This window comes from Falco biarmicus, chromosome 16 (assembly GCF_023638135.1).
Source record: "Falco biarmicus isolate bFalBia1 chromosome 16, bFalBia1.pri, whole genome shotgun sequence".
Lineage (NCBI taxonomy): Eukaryota > Metazoa > Chordata > Aves > Falconiformes > Falconidae > Falco > Falco biarmicus.
The window spans coordinates 1,610,946-1,626,457 of record NC_079303.1 but is presented as its reverse complement, the minus strand read 5'-3'; the positions used below and the strand labels follow the sequence as shown (position 1 = coordinate 1,626,457).

Genomic DNA, 15,512 nt, shown 5'->3' with positions numbered 1-15,512 from the left:
CCCAGGCACTGGCTGAGCCACCGCAGCCAGCCCCACGGGGCGGGGGGGGGGGGAGGGGCTGTGCTGGGGTGCTGGGGGCTGCAGTGGCCAGGGGGATGACACTGGGGGGACAGTGGGGACACTCACAGGTCAAAGCGGAGGTTCTGCTTCTCCTCAAAGAAGTAGTCGAGGACGAACTTGCGCAGGAAGTCGGGGTTCAGGGAGTTGTCGATGACCTCGGTCCGGCCAAACTGGGGGACACAGGGACAGCAGGGTGACACGGGGATGGGGACATGGGGATGGGGACACCAGGACACCAGTGTGACATGGGGATGGGGACACAGGGATGGGGACAGCAGGTGACACGGGATGGGGACATGGGGATGGAGACACCAGGACACCAGAGTGACATGGGGATGGGGACACGGGGATGGGGACACAGGGAAGGGGAAACCGGGGTGACATAAGAATGGGGACAGGGAATAGGGACATCGGGACATCAGGATGGGGACACAGGGACACCAGGGTGACATGGGGATGGGGACACTGGGGTGACACGGGGATGGGGACATGGCGACACCAGGGTGACATGGGGATGGGGCCACAGGGATGGTGAAACGGGGATAGAGACACAGGAAGGGAGGAAGAAGGTGGGAGCGGGGACAGACAGAGGATGGGGACAGCGGGGGACATGTGGGACACGAGGTGACACAGGGCGCAGAAGGGGACGTCGGGCCAGGCACGGCGGGACCAGGTGCCCTTTGTCATCGGGTGCAGGGCTGGCACCGCGTCCTGCCCAGCCCCCGCCTGCTCATAAGGCCCGAAGCCCCTCAATTATGCCTCAGTTAATACAGGGCACACGGTGGTGGGCGGGGGGCGGAAGGGAGCGGGGGGGGGGGCAGGGGCACCCCGAGGGGTGTCCCCAAGTGTCCCCTCCCTGGGCACAGCCAGCACCTGCTGGGGCCGGCAGCGCCCTGATTGGCCAGCTGGCTGCATGCTGACGGCTCATTGGCTGGCTGCCTGGCACCCCAACATGCTCCCCAGCTCCCCAGCGTGCTGATTGGCTGGCTGGCTGCACCCCAGCAAGTTGATTGGCCAGCACCCTGACATGCTGGTTGGCTAGGTGGCCAGCACCCCAATATGCTGATTGGTCAGCAACCCAGGATGCTGATGGGCTGGCTGGCCAACACCCTAATGTGCAGAATGGCTGGCTGCTGCACCTCAGCCGGCTGTTCCTCACTGGTGATTGGCCAACGGCTAGCACCCCAACAAGCTGATTGGCCAGTTGGCCAACACCCCAATGAGCTCATTGGGTAAGTATCCCAACATGCAGTTGGCCAGAATTTGACCTGCTGATTGGCCACTGGGCCAGCACCCCAAAGTGCTGACAACCAGAACCCCAACATGCTGACATGGTGATTGGCCACCTGGCCATCACCCCGACATGCTGATTGGCCAGTTAGCCATCACCCCAACTTGCTGATAGGCCAACAACTTACACGCTGATTGGCCAGCTGGTTGGCACCCCAACATGCTGATTGGTCAGCACCCCAACATGCTGATAGGCTGGCACCCTAACGTGCTGATTGGCCAGTTAGCCATCACCCCAACATGCTGATTGGTCAGCACCCCAACATGCTGATTTGCCAGCTGGCTGGCACCCCAAACATGCTGATTGGCCAGTTAGCGATCACCCCGACATGCTGATTGGTCAACACCCCGACATGCTGATTGGCCAGTTAGCCATCACCTCAACATGCTGATTGGTCAACACCCCGACATGCTGATTGGCCAGCTGGCTGGCACCCCAACATTCTGATTGGCCAGTTAGCCATCACCCCAACATGCTGATTGGCCAGTTAGCCATCACCCCGACATGCTGATTGGTCAACACCCCAACATGCTGATTGGCCAGCTGGCTGGCACCCCAAACATGCTGATTGGCCAGTTAGCGATCACCCCGACATGCTGATTGGTCAACACCCCGACATGCTGATTGCCAGTTAGCCATCACCCCAACATGCTGATTGGCCAGCTGGCTGGCACCCCAAACATGCTTTTTGTAGTGATTGGCCAGTCAGCCACCACCCCGACATGCGATTGGCTGCCACAGGCACTGACCTCGCGCCACTGGCGGCTGCCGGGGCGCTGGGTGTACAGCACGCACACTGCGGGCACAGGGTGGGTCAGGGCGCCGGGGCCCCCCCCGCCCCCCGCCCCGGCACACTCACGCGGGGTCCGACTTGGAGAAGGTGTCCTTGTCCAGGAGCTGCCTGCGGGGACGGGGCGCGGGTGAGCGTGAGCGTGAGTGTGAGTGCACGGCTGCGCACGCCAGGCTGTGCTCCGTGCTGGGGTGTCACTGGGAGTGGCCACGTGTCGGGACGTGCAAAGCCACGTGCTGCACGCTGGGCATCTGCGTGTGCACGGCTGCACATGCTTGGCAGCGGTATGTGCACGGCCACGTGTTTGGTGTGTCGGTGTGCACAGCCACGTGTCAAGTGTGCACGGCCGCGTGTGGTGGGTGTGCACGGCTGTGTGTGGGTATGCACAGCCAGGTGACAGTGTGTTGGTGTGCACAGCCGCATGTTAGTGTGCACAGCCATGTGTCGGTGTGTCAGTGTGCACGGCCACGTGTCAAGTGTGCACAGCCGCATGTAGGTACGCACAGCCAGGTGACAGCATGCACAGCCAGGTGACAGTGTGTCGGTGTGCACAGCCATGTGTCGGTGTGCACAGCTGCAGGTCAGTGTGTCACTGTGCACAGCTGCGTGCTGGTGTGCACAGCCATGTGCCCCTTTATGTCAGCGTGCACAGCCAGGTGACAGAGTGCACAGCCAGGTGTCGGTGTGTCAGTGTGCACAGCCGGGTGACAGTGTCTGTGCACAGCCATGTGTCAGTCTGCACAGCCAGGTGTTGTGTCGGTGTGCACAGCTGTATGCCGGTGTGCAACAGCCGTGTGCCGGGTGTGTCGCTGTGCACAGCCAGGTGACAGGGTGTGCACAGCCACGTGTGCCCTGCGCTGTGCGTTTGGGTGTGTGCCGGCTGTACATGCCCTGTGCCGCATGTTGGGGTGCACAGATGGGGGGGGTGTCGGGGGGGGGGGGCACAGCCGGGGGTGTGTGTGTGTAAGGGGCACAGCCATGGGGGGGGGATGGTGCTGGGGGGCACAGCCCTGGGGGGGGGGTGTCACAGCCGGGGGTGTTGGTGGTGGGCACAGCCACGGGGGTGTGTGCTGGGGACACACAGCCATGGGGTGTGTGTCGGGGGAGCACAGCCGTGGGGGGTGTCGGGGGCAGCGTCCCATCCCCCCGCGCAGCGCTGCCCACCCGGGCCCCTGCCCGCTGCCCGGTGGGAGTGGGAGGAAAATAGGTCAGAGTGGCCGCAGGCAGCGCGGCCGGGGGGGCACCCAGTGCTGCGGGGGGGGGGGGGGGGGGGGGGGGCGGAGGTTCAGCTGCCCACGCCGGGGGGGGTCGGTCTGCATGTCACCCGCCCCCAGCCCCCCCTCCCAGGTCCCCAGCACCCACTAAGGAAGCTCCCTGCACCTACCCGCCCCCCCAGCCCCCCAAGCTGCACCCGCATTAGGGCAGTACCACCCCAGCTCCCCCAGTACCTCCCACTGCCCCCACCGAGTGCCCCCTGTGCCCCCCCCACTCCCCCCCAGCAACTGCCTCCTCTTTCCCAGTGCCTCCCAGTGCTCCCTGTTCCCCCAGTATCCTACAATACTGACTGCCCACCACTCCCTCAGTGCACTCCACTGCCTCCCAGTATCCTGCAACACCAATTCCCCCCCAACTCCCCGCTGTCTCCCAGTGCCTCCCAATATCCTACAACGCCGACTGCCCCCACTCCCCAGTGCCTCCCAGTAGCCTACACCACCAACTGACCCTCCCCTCCCCATAGCCTCCCAGTATACTACAATGTCGACTTCCTGCTGCTCCCCACTGCATCCCAGTGCTTCCCAGTACCTACGACACTGACTGCCCCCCCGCTTCCCCCCGCTCCCAGAGCCTCCCAGCACCTGCAACACCGACTGCCTGCCGCTCCCCAGTGCGTCCCAGTGCCTCCCAGTGTCTACAACGCCGACTGCCCGCCGCTCCCCCCCACTCCCCAGTGCATCCCAGTGTCTCCAGCGCCTGCAACGCCGACTGCCCGCCGCTCCCCCCCCACTCCCAGTGCATCCCAGTCCCACCCAGTATCTACACCACCTACTGCCCCGCTGGTCCCCCCACTCCCCAGTGCATCCCAGTATCGACAACATCGACTGCCGCCGCTTCTCCCCACTCCCCGACGCATCCCAGTGCCTCCCAGTACCTACAACGCCGCCCGCCCGCCGCTCCCCCCCACTCTCCAGTGCCTCCCAGCACCTACAACGCCGACTGTCCCCTGCTCCCCAGTGCGTCCCAGTGCGTCCCAGTAGCTACAACGCTGACTGCCCGCCGCTCCCCCACACTCCCCAGTGCCTCCCAGTATCTACAACCTACTGCCGCTGCTCCCCCCCCCCACTCCCCAGTGCCTCCCAGTACCTACAACACCGACTGCTCGCTGCTCCCCCACACTCCCCAGTGCATCCCAGCGCTTCCCAGTACCTACAACGCCGACTGCCCGCCGCTCCCCCCCCACTCCCCAGCGCATCCCAGTGCCTCCCAGCAGCTACAACGCTGCCCGCCTGCCGCTCCCCAGTGCATCCCAGTGCTTCCCAGTACCTACAACGCCGACTGCTCGCTGCTCCCCCCCGCTCCCCCAGTGCCCGCCGAGCCCCGCCGAGCCCGGTACCTGCAGGACACCGTCAGCTCCACCCGGGTGGCCGGGACGGGGCCGGCGCCGCTGCCCGGCTCCGGGGCGCCCAGGCCCGCCATGCCCCGGGCTGCGCCGCTGCCCCGCTCCGCCGCCCCCGCGCCCCGGCCCGGCCCCGCCCCGCGCCCAGGGGCTGCCCCGGGGTTCCTGCGGCCCCCGCCCCCAGGGTCCCGCCCCCAGGGTCCCGCCCACGCCCCGCCCACGCCCCCCGGCATCGCCCCCGGTACCGGCCCCCGGCATCACCCCCGGGTCCGGATCCCCGGCATCGCCCCCCATCCCCCCGGTACCGCCCCCGGGTCCCCTCGCGGATCCCCGGCATCAGCCGCGGACCCCTGGTACCGCCCCCGAACCCCCGGTCCCACCCCCGGCATCACCTGCAGACCCCCGGTCCCGGCCCCCGGTCCTCCCGCGGACCCCCGGCATCGCCCACGGACCCCTGGTACCGCCCCACAGCATCGCCCACGGAACCGCACCCGGGTCCCCCCACGGCCCCCCGTACCGCCCCCCAGCATCGCCCCCACGTCCCCCCACACTGCCCCCCAGCATCGCCCCCGGTCCCCCCACAGCCCCCCATACCGCCCCCCAGCATCGCCCCCGGGTCCCCCCACAGCCCCCCACACTGCCCCCCAGCATCGCCCCCGGGTCCCCCCACAGCCCCCCATACCGCCCCCCCAGCATCGCCCCCCGCGTCCCCCCCACAGGTCCCCCCATACCGCCCCCCAGCGTTGCCCCTGGGTCCCCCCACGGATCCCCGGCATCGCCCCCAGCCCCCCAGTACTGCCTCCGGCCGCCTGGTACCGTGTCTTGCATCACCCCCGTCATCACCCCCAGCCCCCCGGCATCACCCCCGAACCCCTGGCATTCCCCCGAGCCCTCCCCCGGCATCACCCGGGGGCTCCTGGGACCCCCAGTACCCCCCTGGGACCCCCTCAGTGCCATGGGACCCCTCTGGGTACCACCTGCTCCCCAGGGAGAGTCCCCAGTGCCCCCTTAGCCAGCCCCTCCAGTGCCCCCATGGCCCCAGCACCCGCAGACCCAGGGTCCCCCAGTGCACCCAGTTCCCCACTGCCCTCGGCGTGCCCCAGTAGCTCCCAGTTGCCACCCCTGCACCACCCCCAGTATCACCCAGTGGCTCCCAGTCCAGTCCTGCATCCTGCCCTGGCACCTCCCAGTCCAGTCCGTAGTGCTCCCAGTGCCTTGGCCATGAGGATGAGGGGCCACTGGGGTGGGGGCTGTACTGGGGACACAGGGCAGACTGGAAGCCAGACTGGAGCCCCCAGGACTGCTGCAGCGCAGGCCATTACTGTAGGTCCTACAGAAACAGCCAAGGGGCCTGGGGGGGCTCTGGGGCCCTGAAGCGGGGGGTACCCAGTGCCAGAGAGGGGACACACACACTGCGTGTTGGCAGGGGACCCCTGTGCATGGGGACCCCTGTACCAGTCCGGGGGTCCCCAGCACTGCATGGGGGGGTGTCACCCCCTCAAAGCCCAGTGAACTAGTGGGCCTGTGATGGGGGGCATCCCTGGGGTCCCAGGACACTTTTTTGGGGGGGGGCATGGCGGAAAGGGCAGCACCCCTTGCCCTCCCCAGAGCTGGGGTGGGGGGTCAGTTGGGGTCCCCTGTCCCCCCCAACTCTAGCCTCACAGCAGCCGAGGCCAGCGCTGTGCCCCAAGGGCTGGGGGGCGGGGGGGGGCACCATGCCCAGCTGCTGCCTGCAGAGACACGATCCCAGGGAGCGGGGGGGCAGCCCCCCCAAGCCCCTTTGCAGGGGGGCACACACAACCACGACGGGGCCACCTCCTCCATCACAGCCCCCCTAAAAAAAAAATCCCACCACACGGGGTGTCACCACCGCGTCCCACCCGCTTTTATTACAACCAAGTGCTACAAACCGGAGGCTGGAGGCGGGGGGGAGGGGGGCATAGAGCACAACCCCCCCCCACCCGCCCCCGCAGCCCCCCTACCCTGAAGGAAAAGCCTTGATGACCTTGACGTCGTCCAGGGGCCGGTCCTGGGCGTTGGTCTCCACCATGGCCAGGCGGCCCAGCACCCCCATGCCCTGGCAGACCCTCCCGAAGATGCTGTGCTTCCCGTCCAGCCACTGCGCCGGGCCCAGCGTCAGGGAGAACTGGCTGCCGTTGGTGTCTGGCCCCGCGTTGGCCATGGCCAGGATGCCGGCACCTGAGATGGATGGAGGGATGGTGTTACTGGTCTGGTCTGGGGGCCCTGGGGGTCTGGGGTGGGGTGGCCTGGTATGATGGGAGATAACGCCACCCCACAGGTAGGGTGGCTGGGGAATATGGGGACATGGCACCCCCGCAGACAGGGTTCTGAGGGACATGCTACCCCCGTGGCCAAGGTCCTGGCAACACGGGGGACACGCCACCCCATGGCCAGGGTTCTGAGGGACATGGCACCCTGCAGACAGGGTTCTGAGGGACATGCCACCCCATGGCCAGGGTTCTGAGGGACATGCCACCCCGCAGGCAGGGTTCTGAGGGACATGCCATACCATGGCCAAGGTCCTGGCAACATGGGGGACACGCCATCCCATGGGCAAGGTCCTGGTATCATGGGGGACACACCACCCCATGGCCAAGGCTCTGAGGGACATGCCACCCCATGGCCAGGGTTCTGGGGGATATGGGAGACATGGCACCCCATGGCCAAGGTCCTGGTATCATGGGGGACACGTCACCCCATGGCCAAGGTTCTGAGGGACATGCCACCCCGCAGACAGGGTTCTGAGGGACATGGCACCCCATGGCCAAGGTCCTGGTATCATGGGGGACACGCCACCCCATGGCCAAGGTTCTGAGGGACATGCCACCCCGCAGACAGGGTTCTGAGGGACATGCCATACCATGGCCAAGGTTCCTGGCAACACAGGGGACACGCCGTCCCATGGCCAAGGTTCTGAGGGACACACCACCCCATGGCCAGGGTTCTGAGGGACATGCCACCCTACAGCCAAGGGTCCTGGTGTCACAGGGGACATGCCACCCCATGGCCAAGGCCCTGGTATCATGGGGGACACGCCACCCCATGGCCAAGGCTCTGAGGGACATGGCACCCTGCAGACAGGGTTCTGAGGGACATGCCATACCATGGCCAAGGTCCTGGCAACATGGGGGACATGCCATCCATGGGCAAGGGTCCTGGTATTATGGGGGACACACCACCCCATGGCCAAGGTTCTGAGTGACATGCCACCCCATGGCCAGGGTTCTGGGGGATATGGGAGACATGGCACCCCATGGCCAAGGTCCTGGGTATCATGGGGGGACACGCCACCCCCATGGCCAAGGTTCTGAGGGACATGGCACCCCGCAGACAGGGTTCTGAGGGACATGGCACCCCCATGGCCAAGGTCCTGGTATCATGGGGGACACGCCACCCCATGGCCAAGGTTCTGAGGGACATGGCACCCCGCAGACAGGGTTCTGAGGGACATGGCACCCCATGGCCAAGGTCCTGGTATCATGGGGGACACGCCACCCCATGGCCAAGGTTCTGAGGGACATGGCACCCCGCAGACAGGGTTCTGAGGGACATGCCATACCATGGCCAAGGTCCTGGCAACACGGGGGACACGCCGTCCCATGGCCAAGGTTCTGAGGGACACACCACCCCATGGCCAGGGTTCTGAGGGACATGCCACCCTACAGCCAAGGTGTCACAGGGGACATGCCACCCCATGGCCAAGGCCCTGACAACATGGAGACATGGCACCCCATGGCCAAGGTCCTGGTATCATGGGGGACACGGCACCCCCATGGATGTGGTCTTAGGGAACATGGGGAACATGCCACCATGGCCAGGGTCTTAGTGGACACGGGAGACATGGCACCCCATGGCCAAGGTCTTGACAACACAGGGGACATGCCACCCCATGGCCAGGCTCCTGGGGGATATGTCACCCCCAAGGCCAAGGTCCTGGTATCTTGGGGGACATGGCACCCCATGGATGGGGTCTTAGCGGACATGGAGGACATGCCACCCCATAGCCAGGCTCCTGGTATCATGGGAGACATGGAACCCCACGGATGGGGGTCCTGGGGGCCACGCCACCCCACACGTGGTGTTGGTGACAGTTCCCACTCACCGGTGAACTTCAGCTCGGGGGTGCAGCTCGTCCTCAAACTGCTTGCCGTAGATGGAGGCACCGCCGCGGCCTGGGGAGGGGACGAGGGGGGCTCAGCCGGGACCCCCCAGCAGGGCAGGGGCCGCGGCGAGGGGGTGTCTCTCACCGGTGCCGGTGGGGTCCCCCCCCTGCACCATGAAGTCCTTGATGACGCGGTGGAACTTGGTGCCGTTGTAGTAGCCGCGGCGGCAGAGCTCGGCGAAGTTTCTTGCAGGTGCGGGGGGGCGTGTTTCCAGTACAGCTCCAGCACCAGCGGCCCCATCCTGCACCACACCGCACCGGCACCGGGGGGTCACCCCATGGTGCCCCTCACAGGGGCTCAGACCGGCCCGGCCCCGGGGGGGACGTGGGGCTGGCAGGGATTGGGAAGGGGCAACCGGGACTGGCTGGCACTGGGGATAAGGGGGGGTAGCTGGTACTGGGCGGGGGGGGGGGCGGAACCCGGGACTGGCTGGTACTGGGGGAGGGCAATCGGGACTGGCTGGTACTGGGGGATGATGGGGGATGACCAGTACTGGAGGGGGCAACCAGGACTGGCTGGTACTGGGGGATAACGGGGGCTGACCAGTACTGGAGGGGGGCAACCAGGACTGGCTGGTACTGGGGGATAACGGGGGCTGGCCGGTACTGGGAGGCACTGGGGGCTTCCCAGCACCCAGGGAGGCTGGGAGCTGTCTGGGACTGGGGGCCATGGGACACCGGGGGCTGTCCGGTACCGGGAGACTGGGGGCTAACGGACACCGGGGGGGCACCTGGGGCTGCGCGGTACCGGGGGGGCCGGGCCGAGGGGGCGGGAGGGGCCGCCCGCTGCCGGTACCGGGGAGGGCGGCCCCGCCCCTTACGTGGTCTCCATGGAGACGGTGGGCGGCTGCCAGGAGTCGGGCGGGACGGCGGCCATGCTGCTGCTGCCGCTGCTGCTGCCGCTGCTGCCGCTGCCGCCGCCGCCGCTGCTGGTGCTGCTGCGGGCGGAAGGGCCCCGCGCCTCCGCGCGCTTCCGGGGACACGCCCCTTCCGGCGGCGACCAATAGGAGAGCGCGGTTGGCGGGGGCGGGGGCGAGGAGGCGGGCCAATCCGCGCGGCAGGCGGGCGCGCCGCTATTGTGACGCAGGGGAGGGGGAATTCGAACGAGGCCACGCCCTCTCCGCTGGGCCACGCCCCCTCCGCGCGCGCGGCGAGCGGGAGCCGGGGGCGGGCGGCGGTGAGCGGGGGCGGGCACCGGAGCTTGGGGGGGGCACCGGGACCCCCGCGATGGCGGAGGAGGGAGCGGAGACCCTGCGGTGGGGGCTGGGGAGTCCTCCGGAGGTGGGGGGCGGGGCCGGGGCCCCCCAGTGCGGGGATGGGGTCCTCTGGGGATCGGGGTGCGGGGCTGGGACCCCCCGATGGCAGGACCGGGACCCCCCGGTGGGGCTGGGACCCCTCAGGATCGGGGTGCTGGGCTGGGACCCCCCCGGTGGGGGCTGGGACCCCTCAGGATCGGGCTGCGGGGCTGGGACCCCCCGGTGTGGGGCTGGGACCCCTCAGGATCGGGGTGTGGGGCTGGGACCCCTCGGTGTGGGGCCGGGACCCCCCAGGATCGGGGTGTGGAGATGGGACCCCCCGGTGGGGGCTGGGATACCCCGGTGGGGGGCTGGGACCCCCCCAGGATCGGGGTGTGGAGATGGGACCCCCCGGTGGGGGCTGGGACCCCCCAGGATCGGGGTGTGGAGATGGGACCCCCCCGATGTGGGGTTGGGACCCCTCAGGATCAGGGTGCGGGGCTGGGACCCCCCAGGATCGGGGTGCTGGGCTGCGACCCCTCGGTGTGGGGCTGGGGGTTCCCCGGGTGGGGGGCACGGGGGTCCCCACATCTGGCCCCTCAGCCGTGCCCGCGCCAGCGGTGCCGTCCCGGCAGCACAAAGCCCGACTGTGCTGGCACTGGCAGTGCTGTCCCCGGGCGCTGGCCGGTGCCACCCGGCTGCCCCACTGGGGCTTGAGGACACAGGGTGGGGGGTTGTGGGGACACGGGTGGGGGGTCATGGGTGACGGGCGGGTGTCGTGGGTCACCCTCAGCTCGCCCCCAGGCAGCCCCTGCGCTGGCACCGTGGGCCGAGGCGGAGGCGATGGCGGAGGAGCGCGGTATGGCAGTGCCAGCGCCGCGGCCCCCCATGTGCCCCCCCGCGCTGGGGGGCCGGGGCTCACCCGCATGTCCCCCCAGATGTCCGCTTTGTCACCGAGGAGAGCTTCGACTTCGGGCTCCTGTCCCCTTCTGACAGGTGAGGGGGGGGGACAACCCACCCATGGATGGGGTCCTGCAGGACATGCCACCCCATAGACAGGGTTAAGGGGGACATGGGGGACCTGTCACCCTGTAGCCAAGGTTTTGGGGGACATGGGGGGACAAGCCACCCCATGGATGGGGTCCTGGGGTATGTGGCGCCCTACAGCAGGGACACTGGGGATGTGCCACCCCATGAACAGGGTCCCAGGGGACAGTTGGGATGTGCCACCCCATGAATAGGGCCCTGAAGGACATGGGGGTAGCACGTCCCCATGAACAGGGTCCTAGGGGACACGGCACCCCATGGCCAAGGCCCTGACAACACGGGGGACATGCCAACCCCATGGCCAGGCTCCTGGGGGGATATGGCACCCCATGGCCAAGGTTCTGATATCTTGGGGGACATGGCACCCCATGGATGGGGTCTTAGGGGACATGTGGGACGTGGCACGCCACAGCCAAGGTCCTGACAACATGGGGGACATGCCACCCCATGGCCATGGTCCCGAGGGATGTCAGCCCCATGGCCAGCCTCCTTGGGACATGCCACCCATGGCCAGGCTCCTGGGGGATATGGCACCCCATGGCCAAGGCCCTGGCATCATGGAGGACGTGGCACCCCCCATTGCCAGCACCCTAGAGGACACGGGGGATGTGCCACCCCACGAAGAGGGCCCTGGGGGACATGGGGGTTGTGCCATCCTGTGGCTGGTGTTCTGGGTGGCACGGGGCAGGGGGGACATGCCACCTCCTGGCCATGGTGGCAGATGACACGGGGCGGGGGGGGGGGGCTCAGGGGGCCAGGTAGGGCTGACGCTGCCCTTCATCCTGCAGCCAGGAGGAAGAGGAAGATGAGGGTGAGGCGGGGGCGCGGGCCGGGGGGGGCAGCGGGCGCTGGAGCCCCCTGCACGGTGCCCGGCTGGAGGAGATGGTGCGGGAGGCCACACGCCTGGCAGCGCAGCTGGAGCAATGTCACCTGTCCCCCTCGGCACGCCACGGCCCCCGCAGCCCCCGCCGCGAGACCTTTGTGGTGAAGGACAGCCCGGTGCGGGCACTGCTGCCCACCGTGGAGCCGCGGGGACCCCCCCCGGCCACCACCCGGCCCCCCCGCCAAGCCCCGGGGTGCCCCCCACTGCCACCACCATCCCCAGCACCCGGAAGGTAGGTGGCACCTCGGGGGGGTCCCAGTATGGCCCCACACGCTGTTCCCACCAGGGCTGAAGTTCTGGACACCCCCGCACTCCCCAAAACCCGTCTTGGGGTGGGGGACACCCGAGTGCCACCTGCATGTCCCCAGTGCCCCCCCACCCCAGCACTGGCCGGCCACCGACCAGCGTCCCTGTGTGTCCCCTCTCTGCTTCCAGGTGTCACCCAGCTGTCACCCCACAGCGGTGCCCAAGGGACCCCCCGGGGCCAGGGTGCCCCCCCCCAACCGGCTGGGCCCCCCTCGGCCTTGCCCTGCCCAGGGGCAGGGGGCTGCAGCCCGGGGCAAGTCAGAGCCCCTCCAGGTGGGGACAGCAGGGTACCGGCTCTGCGCGGGGATGGGGACAACATGGGCATCTCCGCCGTGGGGCACCCGCGCCATGGGGACCCGCACCCCACCAGGGTCCCAGCACCCTGGGCCAAGTGGGTGCCAAAGCCACCCCCAAGCCCCACCGCGGGGGGGTGGGGGGGTCTGGGTGCCCCCGCCGTGCCCCCATGTGCCCTTCTCTCCCCAGGCCAGCCAAAGGTGAGGGGGGGGCGCTGCCCCCTGCCCCCCCGCCACCCGCCAGCCCCGCACCAGGGCCACCCACCGTCCCCGTCCCCTCCAGCCGCCCCCCCTGCCCCCAGCGCCATCCCCAGGGCACCTGGACGGACCCTGGCTGGGGGGGCTGCACCGGGTGGGAGGGCACCCGCGGCCAGAGGTAAGGATGGTGCTGCTGGCGGGGACGGGGGGGCAGGGGGTTGCTCCCCCCCCCCGTGCCTCAGTTTCCCCTGCCCCATGGCTGCTCTCCCCATTGCAGGTGTGGGGGCGGCACGGGCAGCCCCCCCGGCCACTGGCTCGGGGTGCAAACCCGGACCTGCCCCCAGCCGCCTCCCCCCCCCAGGAAGACGGCGATGAGCAGCACCCCGAGGTGACACCCCCCCACCCCCGGAGGAGCTCGGGCTGCCTGTTCACCCCCCCATCCTGGTGCATGGGTGAGGAAGGGGGGATCTGGGGAAACTGAGGCACGGAGGGGTGGGGAGCACAGAACAGTTCCCCCCCAGGAATGAGGCAGAGGCGCAGGTTGGATTTTGCTTTAATTACAAAAGGTCACATCAGCAGTAGGAAACCCCCCCCCTCGCCCCTCCCAGCAACCAGGGGTCCCCCACCCCCCCCCCCGCAAACACCCTCTGCTGGGGTGCCACCTGCCCCTGGGGTACCACCGCCTGAGCCTCACCCTTGGGCAGGGGGCAAAGTACTGGGGGGGTCCACACATCCCTGCACCCTACAACTGATGTCCCCCTCCCACTATGTGCCCCCCCCCAGCTCCCCACCTGGGGGGGGTTGGCACCATGGAGGGGGGGGGATCATATATCCTTTTTTTTGTATTTTTCATGTATTTTTAAATAAAACCCTTCACCGGGCATGGGGGCTGTGGGATGATGCTGGGGGGCGGGTGGGGGGGGGCACCCTATGCCACATCTGTCCCCCCAGGGTGCCAATGGGCTGAGGGGCAAATCCCTGCCAGGATCCAAAGTGCAACTAGGGGGGTGTCTGTGGCTCCTGCCCCTTCCTGATGCCCCCTCATCCCAGTGCCACCCCCTGTCCGGTGCCCCCCCTCCCATCCTGGTGCCACCACCCTGTCCCGGTGTCCCCAGCACGGTGGCATGGGCAGGGAGCGCCCGCCGGGTTGTTAGATGGAGGTCTCGTCGCTCCTGGGGAAGGGGGGGGGGGGGGTGGACAGACAGACGGGCAGGGGGTGGGCACGAAGTGGGGGGAGGAATAAAAAACAAGACAGACGGATGCGTGATCGGGGGTGAGGCGGGTGCCAGGGTGCCCTCCGCGCCCGCAGCACCAGCGCTCGCCCAGATGGGGGGAGATGGAAGGGGGGGAGGGCAGGAGCCCCCCGGCCCCCGCAGGTTAATGGAGAAAATTAAAAACAGAAATCTGGGCGGGGTGGTGCCTGTGGGGCAAGGACACCCATCCCCCCCCCCTGGGTGCCCACCACAATGCCACCCCGCTCCTCTGCTCCCCATGGGCATGGTTAGACCTGATGGGCACCCAGTGGGTGTCAATGGGCACCCAGCGGGCCATCAATGGGCACCCAATGAGCTTTCTTAGACCTGATGGACACGCAACAGGCACCCTGGCACCCAGTGGGCACCCAGTGGGCCATCAATGGGCACCCAATGGGCCATCAGTGGGCGTCAATGGGCACTCAACAGGCACCCTATGAGCATTCTTAGACTTGATGGGCACCCAGTGGGTGTCAATGGGCACCCAATGGGCATCAATGGGCACCCAACGTGCCATCAATGGGCACCCAAACGTGCCATCAATGGGCACCCAGTGAGCTTTCTTAGACCTGATGAAGATGCAACAGGCACCCTTGCACCCAATGGGCACCCAACAGGGCCATCAACAGGCACCCAAATGGGCATGGTTAGATCTGATGGACACCCCACCAGCCATTCTTTCACCTGATGGGCACCCAACAGCCAGTCTTGCACCCAATGGGTGCCCAATGGCAACCACAGCACCTGACGGGCACCCAACAAGCAGTGTTGCACCCAATGGGTGTCCAAAGGGAACCTTGGCACCTTGTGGACACCCAACAGCCACCCTTGCATCAACAGCCATTCCTTCACCTGATGGGCACCCAGTGGCAGCTCCTGCACCCAACAGGCACCCAACAGGATCCCTGGCAGCTGATGGGCCACCCATCGGGCACCCGAGCACCCAAAGGGCGCCCAGTGGGAACTCTTGCACCCAACGGGCACCCAACAGCCCAGCCACCCTTGCACCCAAGGGGCACCCTGGCACCCATCCATCAGGTACTCACTCGGAGCCGGAGGAGTCCTCGTCCACGGTGCCTGCCTTAATGCTCATGGCGATGGGGGTGACGCCGCTGAGCTGCTCCTGCAGGGTCTGGCGAGGGCGGGGGGCGGCAGTGCCCCCCACCCGGCTGCCCTCACTGCCTGAGGAGGCGGCGGTGCCCGCAGGGGGTGGCGGGGGGGGGGGCGAGGCGCTGGGTGCTGCCCCCGCTCACTGATGGGGGGCAGGCACTTCTTCTTCAGGATGCCTGTGGGGTGGGGGGCATCACCCAGGTGTTGAGGTTTTTTTTTTTTGGGGGGGGGGGGAGGGGGCGGAGTTCC

General features: G+C 68.0%; 3 protein-coding genes across 3 annotated transcripts; 1 reads left to right on the top strand and 2 right to left on the bottom strand.

Moving 5' to 3' along the window:
- Positions 1-6,616: 6,616 nt before the first annotated feature.
- PPIL1 (peptidylprolyl isomerase like 1) lies at positions 6,617-9,879 on the bottom strand. The gene is given in 6 exon segments (XM_056361714.1): positions 6,617-6,954; positions 8,879-8,897; positions 8,899-8,948; positions 9,024-9,138; positions 9,141-9,180; positions 9,760-9,879. Coding segments are annotated over 6 exon segments (501 nt in total). The 5' UTR covers positions 9,816-9,879; the 3' UTR covers positions 6,617-6,733.
- Positions 9,880-10,067: 188 nt separating this feature from the next.
- PSRC1 (proline and serine rich coiled-coil 1) lies at positions 10,068-13,783 on the top strand. Its single transcript, XM_056361713.1, has 6 exons — positions 10,068-10,115; positions 10,978-11,032; positions 11,112-11,169; positions 12,009-12,335; positions 12,539-13,078; positions 13,178-13,783. The coding sequence occupies exons 2-6, from the start codon at positions 11,017-11,019 to the stop codon at positions 13,290-13,292; spliced, it is 1,056 nt and encodes a 351-aa protein (XP_056217688.1). The 5' UTR covers positions 10,068-10,115; positions 10,978-11,016; the 3' UTR covers positions 13,293-13,783.
- Positions 13,784-13,799: 16 nt separating this feature from the next.
- Positions 13,800-15,443, bottom strand: LOC130159810 (cadherin EGF LAG seven-pass G-type receptor 2-like; the record flags this gene model as incomplete). Its single annotated transcript, XM_056361842.1, is given in 3 exon segments — positions 13,800-14,072; positions 15,200-15,393; positions 15,396-15,443. Coding segments are annotated over 3 exon segments (264 nt in total), but the record flags the coding sequence as incomplete, so codon positions are not given.
- Positions 15,444-15,512: the final 69 nt, after the last annotated feature.